Raw genomic sequence first — 19667 nt, 5'->3', positions numbered from 1 at the left:
CAGCACTGTGTTTATTTTTGACATTGTACAGAAGAGTGTTTCTCTGTATGAGTGTACCTTTGTACAGACTCCTGTAGTGGCTTCACACAGGGTCAGGATGGAAATGTTCTGTGCTCGGTTCAACCAGTTCACTGCCAGCTTGGTGCTCGTGGCCCACTTCACCATCGTTATATAATATTCCCTGGAGAAAATAATACAGAAATATATAAATAAGTTAAACAACAAAAAAAGCCACTGATCTTTTTACTATTTTCAATGTTAAACATATGAAGGCTACCTAAAAGTAAAAAAATCATTAAAATGGATTATTGACCTTCTCTCACAACATCAAAAAATGCAAATCTCTAACATCCACTGCAGTTACAGGTCTCACTCTGTTCATACATACAGTTTATATGTTCAGGTCTCATGGGCTCGTGTTGTAAATACTGGATAAAAAAAAATCATATATGTTTTAATCAGTGATATTTTAATTGCTACAGCTCTGCAGATCCTGTGTAATGCTTTTACCTGCCTCGTAAATGCATTAAACTATTACTGTGTGTGTGTGTGTGTGTGTGTGTTCCCCCATATATACACCCATATTACTGTGTGTGAGGTGATGTCAAAGGTCATTAGAATTACTTCTAATACATAATAAGCAAATTCTAGTATAAAGTATATAGAAAACATTGTTATTGTCAAATGAGTCTGGATATTTTTGTCCTTAATTTTATTCAGGTAAGTTGCACACGTGGTATCTTTTAAATTAAAATTTTTTTTCTCTCTCTTACATGTGCAAATTTAACGGTTATATGATAGCCTGTGTAGAATAATTATTGTGCTTTTACATTTCCTCACATATCATGATACATATAAATTTAAGATATTATTATTATTATTATTATTATTATTACATTTGTGATTATGATTATGAGTTTTATTATCAGCAGTGCATCTGACCCGAGCCTCTGGTCATCTGGTCTCCTCATCTGGATGGTATGTAGAGGGCCGTTCAGGTTCACCACGTACAGAGAGATCACTGGGTTCTCCTCTCCTGCCTGAAGAGAAAAACAGAATCTCACACACACATCTCTTATTTTACATCAACTTCGACCAATCAGTAAATCAAACTGATTTATTAATTTTTATTACTTTATTACAGCAGGCTTAAAAATTTGAGCATTTCTCAAAAACATCAATTTATCAAATTATTGTTTTTCATATAACATTCATCACAAAAAAGCCATAAACATTACATTCTTATTAACCCGCACCGAGAGCAATAATACACAACGTAAAGAGGATGTTACTAAGAGACTGTAGGTTTTAGTGAATAGATGCCGAGTACATTGGTAAATTGGTTATTTTTTGGTTATGTTTTTTTTTTTAATTCTTCAGTGTACCTCAGTAAGTGTGCATCACTATGTGTGTATATATCAGTGTCTCCATGCTCTAAGTCTTACTTTGGGGTAGTGGTACTCTCGGCCTGTCGGGTACAGCGACCCTGTGAACATGGGCAGCTCCATCTTGGGCACCAGAGTGTTGTTGATGGTGGCGTACGCCAGCCGAGCCCCGTCGGGAGACCACCAGTGCGCCAGGTGGGACTGGAAAACCTCCTCTGTGAGAGGAAAAGAGAGATTTTCCTAGCTTCAGTGCTTCGTCTCACCTTGATGCTGTAGTTTTGTAGCTAACAGCTGCTCCTGTAATCATAAAGACTGTCCTTTGCTCATCCCAGGACTCTTACTCACAGTGCACCATGTTCAGAGTTGAGTTTAATGTTTGAGGTGTGTCTCTGTAACACAGGATTCGGTTCTTAAAATTTAAACCGCATTTTTCTTGAACTCAAGAACAATCTGTAAGTGTGAACTACACACAGCTGATGTTAATAATGTGAATGGGGCGTGCAGAAAATCCACTTCAGCAGCTGTGTAACCCGACTCTCAATACGAGGAACTCTCCCACGTAAATAATTACATAACTTTTGGATTTAAGTCGCTGACTCTGAATACGACCCAAATTATGCATATTATTTGTTGAATCCAGTAAAACTGGGGTCACAGTAGAGTACAGAAACAATATTATTATTTTTTTATCATCAATACAGATGAAGCAAAAGATAGACAGAAAAATAAAGGTGTCCAAATAGCCCTATTTATTCATATAACTTTCTCTTATTCTATCTACTCCACCTTTGCTTGTTACAATGTCTGTGTCAAATTAATTCCAATTCTTACCGGGTCTGTACAGATTTTAAGCACTGACAGGAATTAAATCTGAATTAATGCTGTAACCATGGAAATCAAGGTCATCTCACAATAAATCTAACACAAGAGTGGAACGTGAGCCTTAAGTAATTTATGTGGACTGCAAAAAAAAAATGGCATTAAATAAAAATCAAGGGAAGAACTGATTTATGATTTAGAAAAACCTCTGTTTAATTGATTAAATTAGCCTTGGAAAAATACGGTTTGATTCCACTGAATTAAAGTGAAGTGTCATTATCTAGTGTAAGAAAAAAACATCTCTCTCTCTCTCTCTCTCTCTCTCTCTTCCTGTCCCATGCTTTAATTGGACAGCTGATCTGTCACACAGTGAATCTCTGAAACCTTGTCTGTGTTAGCCGACTCTATGATATGAATAATTCAGAGTCTTGGCATTTTTTTCTTCTTCATCAGATGACGTGCTGCTGCTTAGCTAAGCGCTACCGAAGCTGAAAAGTAACCGTTGAGAATAAAAAAGACAGCGGTGCAGGACACTGGTGAAAACTAACATGACACACACAGATATTTAATGTTAGAAATGTAACTGCATGTATTTTTATTTATTCGTTCGATGTTGTAAGGCCAGCAGGGGGCACAAGTAAGCCTCAGATGGCTGGTGATGTAAATATAATGATGATGATCATATATATATATATATATCTCATGATACAGGTGGGTGCAGCAGATGGTCAGATGGGAAATGTCAGAATGTTTCAGCACAACATGAGATGCTGTAATGTTTCAAGTTATAGTGAAATATTTCGAACTCAGAAAAAAAATTGAGGTTCAGGATATGGATTCCTTTATTCATACAGTTTTTTTTTTATTAAAAATATGTGAACATTTATGTAATAGTCACATATAATTAGTAAGAATATTAACTCAAACAATATTACTAACACTTAACAATTAACAAATTTTATAGCAAAATATCATATTGCAAATGTACAATAAATTACAGTTATATTGCCTCCTGAGATATTTTAGACTCCATGTCAGATGAGACACAATACACAGACAGAGGACAACCTGCCACACTGAAAAGCAAAACGTCGCTTTATCTCTTCAGCAGGAGATTGCATCTTTATGAAATAAATGCTGATGTTGTGTTAGGACTGAATGTAATTTCCTTTTGCATTGCATTTTACTTTCATTGGTGTGTTGCAGTCATGCCAGTCTCTGTCCAATCACAGCCCTAAGTTGTACTAGGGGGTGTGGCTATAATCGGGGAAGAGGAGGAGCGCCTGAAAGTGGAGGTATTTCTGTCCATATAAAGGAACACTCTGTCAAATTTCTCACTTCCTTGTAGTTTATTTATTCCTACTGCATTAAACTTTCGTGCTTTAATTCTTACAGCTCACAGCAGGAACTAGTTATCACATTTCTTAGACTTACTTTTTTCATTTCAGTGTGTCACGACTGCACGACGCACTGAAGAAAGTGAGATGAAATGCAATCACTTCTGACACAAAGTTTTTAATTCTTTTCAAAAGCTTTGCAGTGTAGCACGTTGTCCTCATGTCACAAGTGATATCATCTATGTATTGTATTTCCATATAATGGAATCTTCTCCATAGGTTTAGTCACTTCCTGTAAATTACAGGAATCTGGCTGTTCCTGGAGCATTGTAGGACTGATCTTCATCTGTTTTTGCCTTGTTTGCATCAGTGTTGGCCAAGTGATGGTATGAGATACAATAGAATAATGACATAGGCTAGATTAACAAGTTTACTGTATATCTTAATAAACAGTTGCCTGTAGGCTAATGCTACCTAGTTCAGGAGTTTTTTGTCAGGTATGATATATTGTCTGCTAATGATAGTTGAATTATAATATGTTTTCTTACCTGGAAAATTGCATTTTGCAGTAAGAATAGTTTTATAAACATATATATATATATATATATATATATATATATATATATATATATATATATATATATATATATATATATATGCAATTTTTGTAATTTGTGATTTTATTATTGTATATTAACTTTTGCTTACCCTCATACAGCCAATCACTGAGTCCGTTGAATATCACACCCTCCTTGCCAGTGGAAACCAGACGGATGATTCGGCTCTCAACGGTGGCCCGATAGTAGATATTATTCTCAAATATGAAAATCTAAAAAGAACAAGAACAAGAACAAGAAGAGAAAATAAGTTTTCTTCTGGATGGCAAATGAGGAAGGTATAATAATGGATGATGCAAATAATAATGATTTAAATATTGAAGTAGAACTATGTGATCAAAAGCTTATTGAAGTCGTATCTAAGTCTCAGTCTGTACATTTCCATCCAAATGTTTCTGAAACATTTCTCATTTTTATGCAGCTAAGGAAATAAAATGTTATGATGAACCATCTTTTTAACCACACATCAGAATTTCCAACTTATCCAAGAGGGAAATTTATTTTGAAATAGTTTTCTTATCTCTGTAATGTATGTGAATTTCTCAGATCTGTCTCCAGGCATCTGTGATGCCATGTTAATCATAGCAGCCTTTAAGGTTTGTTCTCATATTTAACAGTGTTGTAAATGTGAAAAAAATGTGGTTTTTAATCTACCTGAGCAAAAATAACAGTTGCAATTGCCTCCAATCAGCAAAATCCCTTCAGAGTTTCCAGAAACTAAATTAAAAACACTCGTAATAAACTCAAGATCATCTTCATCAGGTACATAAACACTGAGCAGAGAGACCAATCAGGTGAACCATTTATCAGAATATACATCTTCCCTGCTTGTCTTTATAATTAGAAAGCAGATACAGAGCTGTGCAGAAAAAAATGTAAAGAGATAAAAAGTAGACTCGAGAGGCGAACGATACCTTATGATTTAAATATATATCATCTGATAAGCGAGTCTCTTGCAGGGAAGCTATTTCACGGTGCTGCATTGCTGTTTAGTGTTTACTTCCCTCCATGTGCTTTTTGCTTACATTGCACCCATGTATTTGTGCCTGGCTCCGCCCCCTGTCCTGTCATTGGTCTGATAACTAATGTGCGTACCTGTTCTGAGTTAATCCCTTGATTAGTTTGTCTCACGTTCCTTTGTCTCATTGCATTTCTCACATTCCCTGTTCTTTCTTTCCAGGTTTAATTCCATGTTTATATCTGGGCCTGTGCTAAAGTTTATTAGAGATATGCCTGTGTTTACTGTGTCTGCCTGTACCTTGACTCCTGCCAAGTTTGCTGACTGTGATTCCTGGATTATCCTTACATAAAGAACATTGAATTTATGCACTTGCAACCTTCCACCTGTCCAACAAAACTTTTTAAAAAATTGTCCAAAAACAAATTATTAATCATATCTTTCTGTTTGTTTTTTTATCTAGATTACTGTCTGTAAAATCATTTTTTGAGTAGTTTAAATCAATATATTTGAGTAATCTGGTAAAAAATGACAATGATAACTTTATATTCATGTAATCCAAGTAATTTGTTTGGTAGTTCACATATTTAGTAGAATAAACCTTTTAAAAAACAAACAAACAAACAAACAAACAAACAAAAACAAAACTACCAGACTGTTTCATGAACTTGAATAATTTCATTCATTTTTCATAATTTTTACGTCTTTAAAATGACTCAAATTTTTGGGTGTAATCTTGTTGCCTCACTTTTTTCTTATTTTTTAATAATGTTAATTTTTTCAGTGTGCTCTCCCATCTGTGGATTAAGGGTGTTACTGACCATCGATGATCCAAAAAGTGGTACAGAACCCACGTTTATCTTAAAATAAGCCGGCTGAGTTGGTGCAGCTTTATCTGGAGCTCCTCCTCTTCAGATAGCCTTGTAGAAATTGCCAGATGTTTCATGGTTAATGAGAAGCTAATGAGAAGCTCTTCTCTGCTTCACTGAGGAACACTACCAGCACTGAAGAGTAAGGGGTCTTTAATTATAATTTATTTGTACAACTTCTTCATTTTTCCCAAATTTCCTCTAAATTGGTCACCTGCCAATTCCTACCCACCAGCCAGCTCTCCCCTCTCATACGACAGCTACCAGCTGGAGGGTGAAGGCTAACATGCGCTTCCTCCGGGACATGTGAAGCCAGCCAACTGCATCTTTTCGACCTGCTGCTCATGTTATGTCACAACGCAGCTGAACACTCAGAGGAAAGCGCTAACTGTGATCTCTCAATGATAGGGCTGATGCTTTTCTGTTGGACCCCTCATGAGCCCCAATTGTACAGCTTCTTAATTATCATTTAATATCCTCGAACTCCTTACAGTTACACCGAAAGCTGATTGAATAATCATTATCCAGATACTCGATTCCTCTGAAATTCCATGTGTCACTTGTTCCAAGCGGTGAACAGAGCTCTCTGCTTCGCCTCTTTGAGTGTGAAATCTTGACTACCTCAGGGCAGCTTTTGGGTTTTCTAGTGATCTATAAGCTCTTTCAATGCTGACAGCTGTGTCCTCTGGAAGGTGTATGAGGTTCCACAGTAATGCTGTAGCCTTTGACACTGTCTTTTACACCATCTATTGTAATATTTGATCATCTTGAACTGTTTTTCAGATCACAGCATTCTGCTTTCTCTTTCTCAGAAGGTAAGCTAACAGTCTGTCTTAGGTTACCCTGACACTTTGCTCAGATTTCTCCAGTCCTGCTTATTTCTTTTCATAGCTTAGTGTTTGACTCTTTTTGGGATGCCTTTATCTCAGATAACACCACAGCCTTTTTTTTTGGATGGTAACCCAAATTTTCTCTTGAAATCTTGGTCTCCCGGCCATGGATGGCTGTAGAATGGACAGGAATCAAATTCTATCTCACAACAGTAGAGTCAATGCTTTTCAGTTGCACCACTCTGGAACACCACCTCTGCCATTTCTAAGCTAGCAGCAACCAAGTCTACTTCAGTGTCTTTGCTTTTCTCTCACAAATTTTACAAATAATTTTTTTTGGATGATATCACATCCTGGCTAGCAAATCATGGTGTACATGATTTTCCCCAACTCTGGAAGAGCTTGAAAAACATGCTGCCATTTTCTTCATGACTCCAAAGTCTGTATGCAGATGTTTGATAGAGACCAAAGGTGTTTAATAATTGCTAAAGATAATTTTAGTGTGAAATTGGTGCATGATGGAGAATTTAGATGACAGTAGTTGGTTCTCACCAGCTGCTGGCCGCGTGGCCCCCAACCTGCATACTGAAGTGGAGCATTTCGCACTTCTGGAGGATTCAGAATCCATGTTTCCCTGTAAAGAACACAAACACATGCTGTTTTTTTTGTATGCTGTCCTCTGATAGGGATTTAACTAATCAATAAACCACAATATGTGCTGCTGTTATAATAAAATACTGAGTGATGGGATGGTGTGATGAAGCGGAGTTACTTTTATGACACATCATACTTTTTATTTGTTTACAGTTATTTTTAATTTTGGTGAACGTCTGGGAGACAAGATAGTTCCTGTTCTCACTTACGTTATAGCAGCTATAAACAGTCGTTCCCTCACCAGACTCTCTTTATTCTCTCTCTTGAAGTTAATAAGACAAAAAAATCGCAGCTTGTCCTGTTACTGAGAAACCGTAAAATGTAAAGTTAAAGTTACAGCTTTACCTCTGACTGTTTCAAAGCACTGACTCTGGAGACTCCTTCCATCAATGTTAAATAAACATCTCCTTACAGAAACATCTCCTGACAGAAATGTTCCTGCAAATGAGCTGTTACTATAGAAACAATAACGACTGCTGTCAGAGCTGATGTTAATTAAACAACCAACCACCTGACCAGACTCCAGATTTCAACAGGGCTGTGGCATGATGTGATTTAATGTATGTCTGTAAAGTAATGTCTTTCAGTTTGTCTAACTGTGGGACTAAAATGTGTTGTTTTGATACTTGTTATCTTTTATGAGCTTGCATCATGCACATCTGGCTAATGAGGATGCATTTAAGTGTTAATTTAAGAGTTTATTAGTGTTTTGCCTGTTATTATTGCTGCTGCTGCCGTGTGTGTGTGTGTGTATATACTTACGGGGACTCCAAACTACAAATGATGTAGTATGCAGTGAAAGAGTGCTGATAAATCTGCAGGAAAGAGAGAGAAAGAGAAACAGACAGAATTAATACTATGGCAGTTATGACTTCGTTGGCTCCTGCCAGCTCAAGTGTAATTTGCTGGGTGACTGTGAGTGGGATGATTGGTGGGTTGATGGGTGGGGGTGGGGTTCAATCGGGGAGTGTTTTAATTAGTGGGTGGGGTTGTGAGATCAGTTGATTAGTGAGTAGTTTGAGCGATTAGTGAGTGGGTTGATCCATCAATTGATCAGTGTGTGAGTGGGGTGGTAGATCATTCGGTCTGTTGATTGATCAATCGGTGGATAGGTTTGTGGGTGAGTGGGTTGGTAAATCAGGGGTGAGAGGGTGAATGGGTTGATTAGTCAGTCAGTTGGTTGATCCGTATTGGTAGATCAGTTGGTCAGTCAATCACTAGGTGTGTGAGCATGTTTTGAATGGGTTGATTAGTTAGTTGAATTAGTTGATCAGTGAATGGGTTTGTAGATGAGTCAGTTGGTCAAATGGTGGGGAGTGGGTATGGTGGATCATTTGGTGGGTGGGTGAATGGGATGGTAAATCATTCTGTGGGTGGGTGGATTGGTAGATAATTTGATGGGTGGATTGGTGATTTGGTTGGGTGAGCACGTTAATTAGTCAGTTAGTTGATGAGTGGGTTGAGTGGTCAATGGGTTGGATTTCAATTTGTGGGTGGGTGGGCCGAGGAATGTGCCAGTTGTTAGGTGGGTGAGCAGGATGATCGGTCAGTGGATGGCTTTGCTTTGTTTTGTTTCTTTTTGTCTAAAAACCTTTAAAGGAAACACAGTTATCAGTTTCTCACACCAGTCTCTATCATCAGCTGTGACAGAGACACTACAATGCATGCTGGGAACTGAACAGATCACTAACCCATGTCTTATAGAGGACATTTAAACTGCTGATGATTAGCATGCTAGCACACATTTGCTTGTTTCTCTATCACTTACACACACACACACACACACAGGTGAGAGAGTGAGAAGAGAGGGTCACTGGGATAGAAAGGTAAACAAGAAGAGAGAGAGAAAGAAAAATCCTCTGTGAAGGACAAGCGAGTGTGTGACAGAGTTGCAGAGAGAGTTGTGTAGGTGAGTGTGTATGGGTGTGTGTGTGTGTGTGTGTGTGTGTGTGTAATGACAGTTAGGGGACAGAGCTGTCATCCATCAAGGCAATGTTGAGACGGACATGGAATAAGAAACTAGTTCACACATTTTCCCCTCTCACCCCCTCTGTCCCTGCACAGTGTTTGTGTGTGTGTGTGTGTGTGTGTGTGTGTCTCTTACCGGCTGCACATTGTAAGCAAGCAGCACATGCTTCATGTCTGGAGAAAGCTCATAGTCACTGGCCTTATACATTTCCTGTAAAGTAGAAATAAAGAAGAAAGGACAGATGTGTCCCAGCATTTTTAGTTCTAATTTCTAGGCTGCAGATTGCATGTGGTTCTCTCAGATGCGTACTCATAGCTGTGGAATAATGAGTGTGGAAGCCACGTTGTTAAATTTAACCAAATTTGCAGTGATTAATGCGACAATTACAAATAGGACTATTCATACAGCAATACATTGGCAGTATACTAGACTCCTATTAGATTAACAGTATTTCAATGCTTTCCGTTTTCTCTTTCATATATAATCATATTTGTCTTTTTTATTTTTAAATCCTTTCTTGATTTTATCTGATTCCATGTTACATTTGACAGCAAAGAATTTTCTTCTTCAGTCTGCATTTTCTATCCCTGATTTTTTTTTTCAGGTTTAAAGGTGGTGGTCAAGACGCTATTGAAAAGTCTCAGATGCTTCTACTTAAGAAAATGTGTATAGCTCAGAAAATCAACCCAAGCAGCTGCGTAACCCGACTCTGAATACCAGGAACTTTCCTTCCATAAATATTGACATAACTTTTTTACTGAAGTCACCAAATTTAGTATGTGTTAATTATTGTTTCAAGGAGAGATTTAGGACATATAGAAAGAGAGGCTTACAAACTTCCTGTTGGGCACCAACACTGTACTTTCGTTCGTCTCCATGTTGAACTTGACCACATCACCTTCACGAGTGCGATACAGGAGCTCCTTACCTACACAAGGAAAGACATGGACACAACCATAAAACATTAAGAATTGCAACCATAAACTGGAACTACAGAGGAAGTAAACCTGGACAACAGAATACCCCTGAGAGCCATGACTTTAATCTACTGTTCATACACAAAACATTTAACTGAAGCTGTTTTTTTAATAGGAAATATTTGTAACACTACTGGTTTTCTGCCTGTAATATACTTTGATATTTCTACTTTAAGAAAGCACAAATATATTTCACCACAACTGGAAAGGGAAATGTTTTTATGTAGGCTACTTTCTAACTTTGCCTTGGCATCTGCAAAGATCATAATGTGTAAATCAGTTTAACAAACACAGAACAAAACAGTCCATCTCCCTAAAGATGTCTAAAAACTCTAGCTAATTGTAGCTAAGTCTCTAGCTAATTGTGATTTTCTAGGACAGTTACACACTGTCTAATAATAATAAGTCTAATCAGTTCAGTTTGTAATCAGATAGAGACTGTCAACTGTCCGTGATGCTCCTGCTCAGTCACATCACCATCAAAACAGAGAAGAGCACTTACACACTCTGACCAAATAAAATGAATAAATCAGCGATTATTCTCTCCATCGATGTTAGCGTGAACAGAGATCAGTGGAGTGAAGAAGATGATGACGGAGCTCATATTTAAATGCCATGAGTGTCTTTTACCTCAGGTGATGAGACAGAGACTGATGTAGATGATGCTGATAATCAAAATGAGAACTCAATTCAATTCTTTAACATTTTTATACTAATTTTGTTTTTCCATCAATAGATTAGATTATAAAATAAAGGTAGGTGTATTGTCTTTCATTAGAACTGGAATGAAATATTTTAATGTTTCATAATGTTTAATGTTTAATATTTAAATTTTTTCACTCGACTTTTGGGTCAAACTTATACTATATCTATCTATCTATCTATCTATCTATCTATCTATCTATATATCTATATCTATATCTATATCTATATATATATAACCAAATGTATCTATATACATTTGACCATGTGACAAGTTTTCCCTGGCAGCCTAGAGTTGTATTGCAGAGTTTGAACCTGAGCAACCATATCAAATGCATGACTGCTGCCCAGTTTCTCAAAACCAGTGCTGATTTAGGCTGTGTTTATTCCAAAATGGCAGCTAAGTTTTGTAGCTGGAAGGAGCTTGTGAGCTTGACTTGGCTGCTAATGTGCTAGAGCTGGCTTTGTTTTTTCAGGACTTGGAAAGAGTTTATATACACACAAACAGGACAACAGGTAAAAACAGAACAAGTGAAACAAACCAGACATAATTGAGAACAATGATAAAGGGTAGGGCAAAAAAGGGGTGGGGTTTCTCCATTGAGTTGTTTCTCGATATAATCACAGCTGTGCTAGTGTTCAAGCAGTCTGACATGCACAGGGCAGAAGGAGAAAGGGTGTATGAAATGTGGTGTATTTGGTGGTTTCTATGCCAAATACTGTATCATGTCACTATGAAACCTACTCAGAATGCATATACAGTATAGAAGCTTAAGGTGATATTCAGGTGATAGACGCTTCCCCTGGAAGTTAGTAAGTGAAATACAATGACTTTAGAACAATTAAAATAACAGGAAGTGTTTTTTTGTTGCTTCCAACAAATACAGTATCAAGCAAATCAGAGGCTTATATTAATGTGCTTGTTCTAATAGGTTATCGTTTCTCTAGTAACAGCTCACTCACAGAGACTTGCAGATTGGACACTGTGTGTGGAAACATATTCTGTTAGGAGATTTATGGAAGGAGTGTCCAGTGTTGGCACTTTGTAACAGTCAGAAGTAAAGCTGTAACTAAGTTTTTCAACATTTTCAGGACAGAGGAGTTTACGCTTTGTGGTTTCTCAGTAACATGACAAGCTGCAATTTTTGTTGTATTAACATTAATAGAGAGAAAAAAGGCAGGATGTTTGTAATAAATCACATTCAGGAGAGGCATGAGGACCCATGTGCAAAGGTTTTATTGAAAGCCCAAACAGCATAGGTCATACACAGTAATCATCTAAAATGTCAAAATCAGGCAGGGATAATCCAAAAGTCAGAGTCCAGGAGTCAAAACAGAGAATAGCAAAAGGTCAAAAACACAGTTATGGCAATATAACTTCCAATAGTGGCAAGACTTTGCTGAGGCATAATGCTGACTGTCCTTGACCAGAAAGTGCTAATAAAAGAGGAACAGGAAGTGAGTTGTTATGACGCAGGTAAGTCTACGACTGTTCCTATTCCTATATACTGTTATAATGAAGTGAGAACAGGAACTAACTTGTTAAATATCTATATACAGAAAAAAGTATGATGAGTCATTCTTTAATTATAGAAAATTGTAATAATTGAAAAATTGCCATGGTTTAAGATGAATAAAACACTTGGGAACATGTTCCTATAGGAATATAATCAACTTCAGGGTGGTAACAGTAACTCCCATTGTCTAAATTTAAAGGTCAATGTTAAACATCTTAACTAGCCCATTTTTTCCTCAAATGAACTGATTTTTCACTTCCGTATGAACACATTCCCCTGTAGCTTCACTTCTTCTCTTCTACCTGTGTTCCTTCTCTCAGAATCAATTTATAACTGCATGCACACGGATGTGTTCTGCTCACCGAGCTCTTCTCCGTCCTCATCGCTCAGCCACGTTAGCGCCTCAGGCCTTGTCCTGAACCTAATCTCCCCTGCTCTATTGATGTACACTATCTCCTGCAGAGTGCACTTGCTGTCACCTGCTATCTTTATAATTCGTTTCCCGGTGCGAAACTGCAGACTTTGATCTGCTCCCAACTTCCTCAGCACTGTTTATTCTGTTATCTACAGCATTTCCAAACTCCAGCGGTGCCTCTGCTGAGGTTAACACACTCTTCGCAGCACTTCCTGCTACTACTTCCCTTTTCCAGTGTTTAGATTTCAGATTTTCTAGCAGACTTGTGATCTGTGGACAATGAATAAAGCACCTCCTCCACTTCATCCTTCTCTTACACCAGGGCTGAAGGGTTAAAACATCATACATCTGTTAGGTAAATGTCTATAGTGGGTGAAATATGCAGGAATTTAAAAAAATATGGCACTAAAGTAGAGAAACCAGATGGTTGAGGCCACACTGAGTGCTAACCATTTAATTCCTGGTGTGACATAGCTGTTTGGTTTACACCCCACGCTGAAGGATCTGATCATTCTGTTCCACTAATGAGATGATTATAGAGCCATTTAATCACAATTACCAAGCAGCAGTGGAGTGCAGAATGAGAACGAGAGTCCATTACAAAAAACAGAGCAGAGGACAAAGGACATACGTGACATATTCTTAAAGAGAGTAGACAGATGCATTTTTAATTTTAATTAGGGAATTGATGCATAATTAAGAATGATGTGAAAATTAAGTATACCGTAAATTACATACAATTATTCAGAGACATTTTCCTGAGCCAGACGTTTAGTTGTTAGATGACTAAAAGTACAACACTGGATCTTAAGCAATCAATGGGAATATTTTGCCAACAATAGCAAATACTTAACTATTGTGAAAAGTCAAATGAAGGTTAGTATTTATAATGGAAACTGTTGATTCTTCTGAAAATGAATAGGATCATAAGGTCCCTGAACAAAGCTGAGCTGCTAAATGAACCAAGTATTACAGATACTAGTCAAAGTCGAAGCTTTTCATTGTCATCTACATATGCACAGAGAATTCTTACTTGCCAAAAGACAACATAACATCCACTCATTATGCAATGTTGAAAGTGGCATGTGCACTGTGTAATTTTTACCAAGTGGCATGTGCAATGTTACAGTGTCCAGTAATGCAGAACATTGACACCAGATTTTGTGTTTTAGATGGTTTAAGTGCTTCTAATGAGTTTGAGCCACCTGCTGGCTTGGGGGTAGAAACTGTGCTTAAAGATTATGGTTTGAGTGCTGATTATTCTATACTAGACATTAGATACTAACCTTCTAATGCAGCATAGAGCTGATATAGAGAGTGCAGACATAATGAACAAGCACAGAGAAAATAGAAATTAAAAACTATGCCCAAGCACTGAACTCTGGTGGACGCCTTGAGAGACAGCGTCAGTGGATGACTGAACTGTAGTAGCAACATCATACCTGTAAATTACTTCTCTGTAGTCAAGAGACCAACTTTATAGCTTTATAAATAACACATATACCATATTATAAGACTGATATGCCTAATAGTTCAAACACAATAACTATAAATTCAATTCCAGATCTATTATTGCATAATTGTTTATAGTCTGGATGTGCCAGCTGCAAGTCAAGCACTCTGTGAATCTTTCAGCTAATGGATTCTGACAGGCCAATGCAGATTAGTCAATAATGGGCTGTGGATATCCCTGGCTCCAATACGTCAGGTCAGGGTCCAAAACACACCACATCAAGGAATTCACTGTGGATTTCAGTGCATGACTCACCCCCACAGAAGCGCTACTCACATTAACACCATACCACTCTGAGCAGCTTTCACAAGCCCTCGAAGCAGTACACAGGTAAATAAAGAGGATGAATAAACAGACAAAACAACAGCTCTTCAGTGAAAAAGTGATATATTTAAGTATTTGCATCATTAACATCTGAACAGTGTGGGTGCTAACCAGTGATGGTCCATTCTCTCCAGACAGACCTGGTTACCTTTTCAGCAAATAGACATTTGGGAAGAACATAAATGAGACATGGGAAGACAATTTCCAGATAAATTCCTGCACTGGGCTCAGTGGGTGATGAACTGCACTCTGACATGTTCACACTTAAAGCTCAGGAGACAAATGTAAGTGAGTCATGAGATAATGGTGCCATATGACAGCCATGAAAGATGCTCAAAGCTTCACACTTTTCATGGAAATTCTATGGAGCCCCTGAGGATACATGGTGGTTATTTTTAATAACCATGAATTTAACATATTGAGGGCACAAGTTAATAGGCTATATTAAAGCCATGAGTTAACTTTTTAAGATCTATCCAAAATACTGTTGGAAACTGTTGTATTTTAAAGTGAGTAAACACAAAGACATACTGGAGTCCCCTAGAGCAAACTCTCAAAGAGAATAAACTTTTTTGCTTGTTACCACCAAATAATTGCTCTGGACACTATGTATTAAGTTAGAAATTCAGCAAAAATACTATTCAGATGGGAAGATTTCTTGGCATGGCCATTAAGTAAAGTTGTTGGAGGAAGAATGTAGTAATTCTGATCAGTTCACATGGAAATGTCTTCATGATGTACACACACTCGTCACACTAAAAACTCCATGCGTACTAAACACACCTCATTTTAATACACGCTGATTTTTTTTTTGTCCTTTAATATGAGTGCTTGTTGTAGAGGGTGTGGCTGTGTAAGTTGCACTTGATCATTACTAGATAACATGACCATAAAATGTGTGTAGACTGTACCTTTGCTAGGAACTGAATTCCTTTCCTGAAACCCCTGGAAGCTCCACTTTTCTGATGTTCTTTTAAATATTGTCTATATTTTATGGTTCTATATTTTATATGTGCACTTGGCTTCGTTTTGGATTTGGTAGGAGATAATAGAAAAGAGTGAGCAATTCTAGGTTGCTTTTATGTTGGCAACCTAGAATTGCTTGTTGAAAAACTCTTTTCAACATGTCAGACTGGATATCTTTTACCTGCCATTATTTCTACATCATTGTATAGAAGGTGAAATACTATGTAATCTTCCCAGATGCATACACATGCAGTCCATAAAAAATTAAAGACATGTCAGACGGCACAAAAATTCCAGAGGCACTCCAGTAATAATTACTTTACCCATATCCCAATGTAAAACTAGTGCAATCCAATAGGACTAAAGATGAATTAGGAGACTGGATTGAATGTCAGAGTCTCAATTTTTATTTGCATGCTTGGAGGATCTTCAGGCTACACCAGTCTAAGCCAGTCTATATTGTCTACATTTGGACAGGCCTAGCTTAAGTCAAGAGAAGGAGAGGAGGAAAGAAGGATGAGTGGAATGTATAGGAGGGGGAAACAGGCCTACAGCATGCTGAATCATAGGGTATCACCTCTGACCTTGGTGTGTTCTGTCACAGAGACTCATCATATCTGGACACAAGGCATAAGAAATACAACAACATTCAGAGACAGGCCTAGGCATAAACCTAATGCATTCAAAGGTTCAGGAGTTCTGAATCAACTATCACTGAGTTGATTGATTTGGCAAATGCCCTTATCCAGAGCAACTTACCGCAGTGCTTTGAAGTCCCAACCAATGAACATATTGGTTCAGTAGGTCAGGTACTAAAAGTACCATCAGTCTAAAAACCCTGTTGGGGAGGTTAGTATAGTATGAAAAACACACAAGACAATGACTTTTTTTAAAAATAACAAAGTGATAATTTAAATATTTAGTGAAGAGGTACGTCTTTAATTGTCATTTGAAGACAGCCAGTGACTCAGCTGTTCAGACAGCCAGGGGAAGTTCGTTCCACCACCTAGGTGCCAGGACAGAGAAGAGCATTGATGCATGTCTTCCTTGTACTCTGAGAGATGGTGGGTCAGGTCAAGCCGTTTTATAGGATGGGAGGGAACATGATGCAGAGCAGGATGTGATGTCCATTTTTGGCTTAGTAGGCAAGCTGCATTTTTTTTTAAAACTGATGCAGGCAGCTACAAGGAGCCAGTGGAGAAGCGCTGAGGCAGACCTGCCAGAAGCAAGTTGCAGTAGCCCAGCCTCAAAATGACAAGGGACTGTACAAGTACTCGAGTAAACCCAGTGGATAGAAATGACCAGATCCTCCTAATGTCGTAAAGAGAGAAACTGGCATAAGTGAGTCAGTTTAGCAATGTGAGGCAAGAAGGTCAGTTGATTGTCCATGGTTACCCCAAGGTTGCATGCAGTGACAGATGGTGAGATTTACAAGATGTCCAGTAAGATTTTTGAGATGGGAATGAGTCACCAGGGACATGCAGCAGCTCAGTTTTGCTTGGATTAATTTTTTCAGCTGATTAGCTGTCATCCATGATGAAATCTCAGCCAGACATGCTGAGATCTGTGTAGAAGCATGAATATCTGAGGAAGGAAAGGAGAGGATGAGCTGAGTGTCATCAGCATAGCAGTGGTATGAAAACCCATGTGATCATATGACCTCACTGAGAGAGTGGGCATAGAGGGAGAACAGAAGAGGACACAGCACTGAGCCCTGTGGGACACCAGTGGAGAGCCTGCCTGAGGCATATGTGAAACTTCTCTATATCATCTGATGTAAGTGTCCCTCTCTGTAGGAAGCAAACCATTTTCATGCTGTGTCACGAATTCCAAGCCTCATGGGGTTGGACAAGAGACTCTAGTTGTTGACTGTATCCAAGGCAGCTGAAAGGTCAAGAAGGATAAGGATGATGACTGTTTGGTTGATCTAGCTGCATGAAGCTTCTCAGTGATGGCAACTACAGTACTGTAGTTTCTTTGGAGTACACTGTGTTGAAGACAGACCAGTGGGGATCTTGGAGGTTGCTCTGAGTGAGATAGAGAGGCAGTTGATTGTGACAGAGTTTTCAAGGATTTTTGAAAGAAATGAGAGAAGTGACATTGGTCAGTAGTTGCTGATGTCTGAGGTATCCAGAGAGTGTTTCTTCAGGATGGGAATGAACATAAAACTTTAGCAAATGTTTACAGAGTCAGTGTTCCACAACATATTAAATCATGGGCTTAGGTTACACAATCATAGCTGTGAATTTGATATCTTGTAGCCACAACATATTAATTCGTGGCCACACCTTATGCAAGGAATAAAATACAATGGGACATGCTGTTATAGGAAAACGATCTACGACAACGTGGTGTGTTGAAGCTGAGTTCCTGTTACCGCCCCGAAGTTCATTATTTTCCTGAAACAATACGTTTTACTTCTCTTATACCACAGAAATTCACTAATTATTCATTTTTATACACTGACCCTTTAATGTGCTCAGTAGATACGAGCTTATGCCTTCCAAAGTGGAACTACTTCAACACCTTCTAAAGTGATCTTTACTGATCTTCCTAGTACTGATGACTCTGCTGTCACCTTTCCCATGACCTCTAAAGATAGATGAGGAACCTGGAGGAAAGACATCTCATTCTTTCAAGTTTCTGAACCTGTCTTCCCAAATCCTGAAATTTTTTTTTTCCCTTATCAGAATTTTAAGATGTTTTTCACAGATCAGATGGTGTCATATGTTGTAGAGCAGACAAAACTTTATTCAGTTCAGCAGGATGTATCCTCCATTAAAACAATCTTGCAGGAAATAGAAGAGTTTTGGTCAATGATTCTTTTCATGGAAGGTTTTTCATTCCCTTCTCTTGCACTCGACTGGCACATTGATTCTTTCTTTTCTCCTGTGACTGACATAATGCCAGTGAAGAGATTTACACTCATTTGTAGGTGGATCCATTTCAATGATAATACCCACACAAACAGCAGCCATGACTCTTTAGCATGTTCCGCAAACAACGTCTGTGTATTCCAGCCACAGACATCAGAAGGTTCAACAAGTAATCCAAGTGCAGATTAATATACCTTGCCCAGCTGTGATATCAGATAACAAAAAGGCCGTGGGAGGCAATGACCTCTCAGATGTGCTGATCAATCTGTACAAAAAATATATGAAGTCCAAGCGGTGGTACCTCCCATTGTTTGGCTATATCCTTGAAATGGCTAGTGTACAAAAGGGCCTCCTTGATGAAAAACCTCTGTATGAAGAGGTTTCGATTGTCTTTGGCCAACACACTGAAAGCCAAGCAACAAACAGGCTGGCTGAGCACTGAGCAAGAACATCTGGCTGAGAAGAAGCAAGAACATCTCAGCCCTCACCTGATGTCTACTGTGATGGCTATGGTCCCTGGCCTGTGTTCACTGTGTTCACGGTGGGGTGGATGCAAAATATATCCCAAAGGTGTGTCACACTAGAAGGACTCAAAGTGCTGGGGTGGAGAAGTGTTCCAGTACCTGGAAAAACACTAACAATGGCTTTTCTGCATTCTGCCAGAAGTGAGAGGAAGTGTATAGAAATTTGATATGAATGGCAATTTTAAATTTTTTTTTTAAATATTCAAAATATTTGTAAATGCTTTTAAAGTTAAGTTTATTTATATTTTTTATAAATACATAATCCAGGACAGGGTGGTGTAATGCGGCCTGACGCAGAGCAGAGTTACTGTTACCAGCTTGACGTGGATTATTGTCCTTTTCACACATATCCTTGTCACAGTAGCGCTGACACAGCGCTGGACTGCAACACCCATAAACCATTGCATGTCATATG

The 19667-nt window shown here is 38.2% G+C and overlaps 1 protein-coding gene across 4 annotated transcripts in view; it reads right to left on the bottom strand.

The window, feature by feature from the left end:
* The window catches only part of LOC113547554 (dipeptidyl aminopeptidase-like protein 6), a 190613-nt gene that overhangs the window by 19749 nt on the left and 151197 nt on the right, over window positions 1-19667 (bottom strand). For all 4 annotated transcript variants that reach the window (XM_026947941.3, XM_026947942.3, XM_034306261.2 and 1 more), the window contains 8 exons: window positions 10272-10366; window positions 9574-9648; window positions 8232-8284; window positions 7368-7449; window positions 4250-4370; window positions 1446-1600; window positions 943-1040; window positions 58-181 (listed from right to left, as the gene is read on the bottom strand). In XM_026947941.3, coding sequence (XP_026803742.3) covers window positions 58-181; window positions 943-1040; window positions 1446-1600; window positions 4250-4370; window positions 7368-7449; window positions 8232-8284; window positions 9574-9648; window positions 10272-10366 — 803 coding nt within the window. The remainder of the gene's footprint in view (window positions 1-57; window positions 182-942; window positions 1041-1445; window positions 1601-4249; window positions 4371-7367; window positions 7450-8231; window positions 8285-9573; window positions 9649-10271; window positions 10367-19667) is intronic.

This window comes from Pangasianodon hypophthalmus, chromosome 1, assembly GCF_027358585.1.
Source record: "Pangasianodon hypophthalmus isolate fPanHyp1 chromosome 1, fPanHyp1.pri, whole genome shotgun sequence".
Taxonomy (NCBI): domain Eukaryota; kingdom Metazoa; phylum Chordata; class Actinopteri; order Siluriformes; family Pangasiidae; genus Pangasianodon; species Pangasianodon hypophthalmus.
This window is presented reverse-complemented; position numbering and strand designations above follow the sequence as displayed.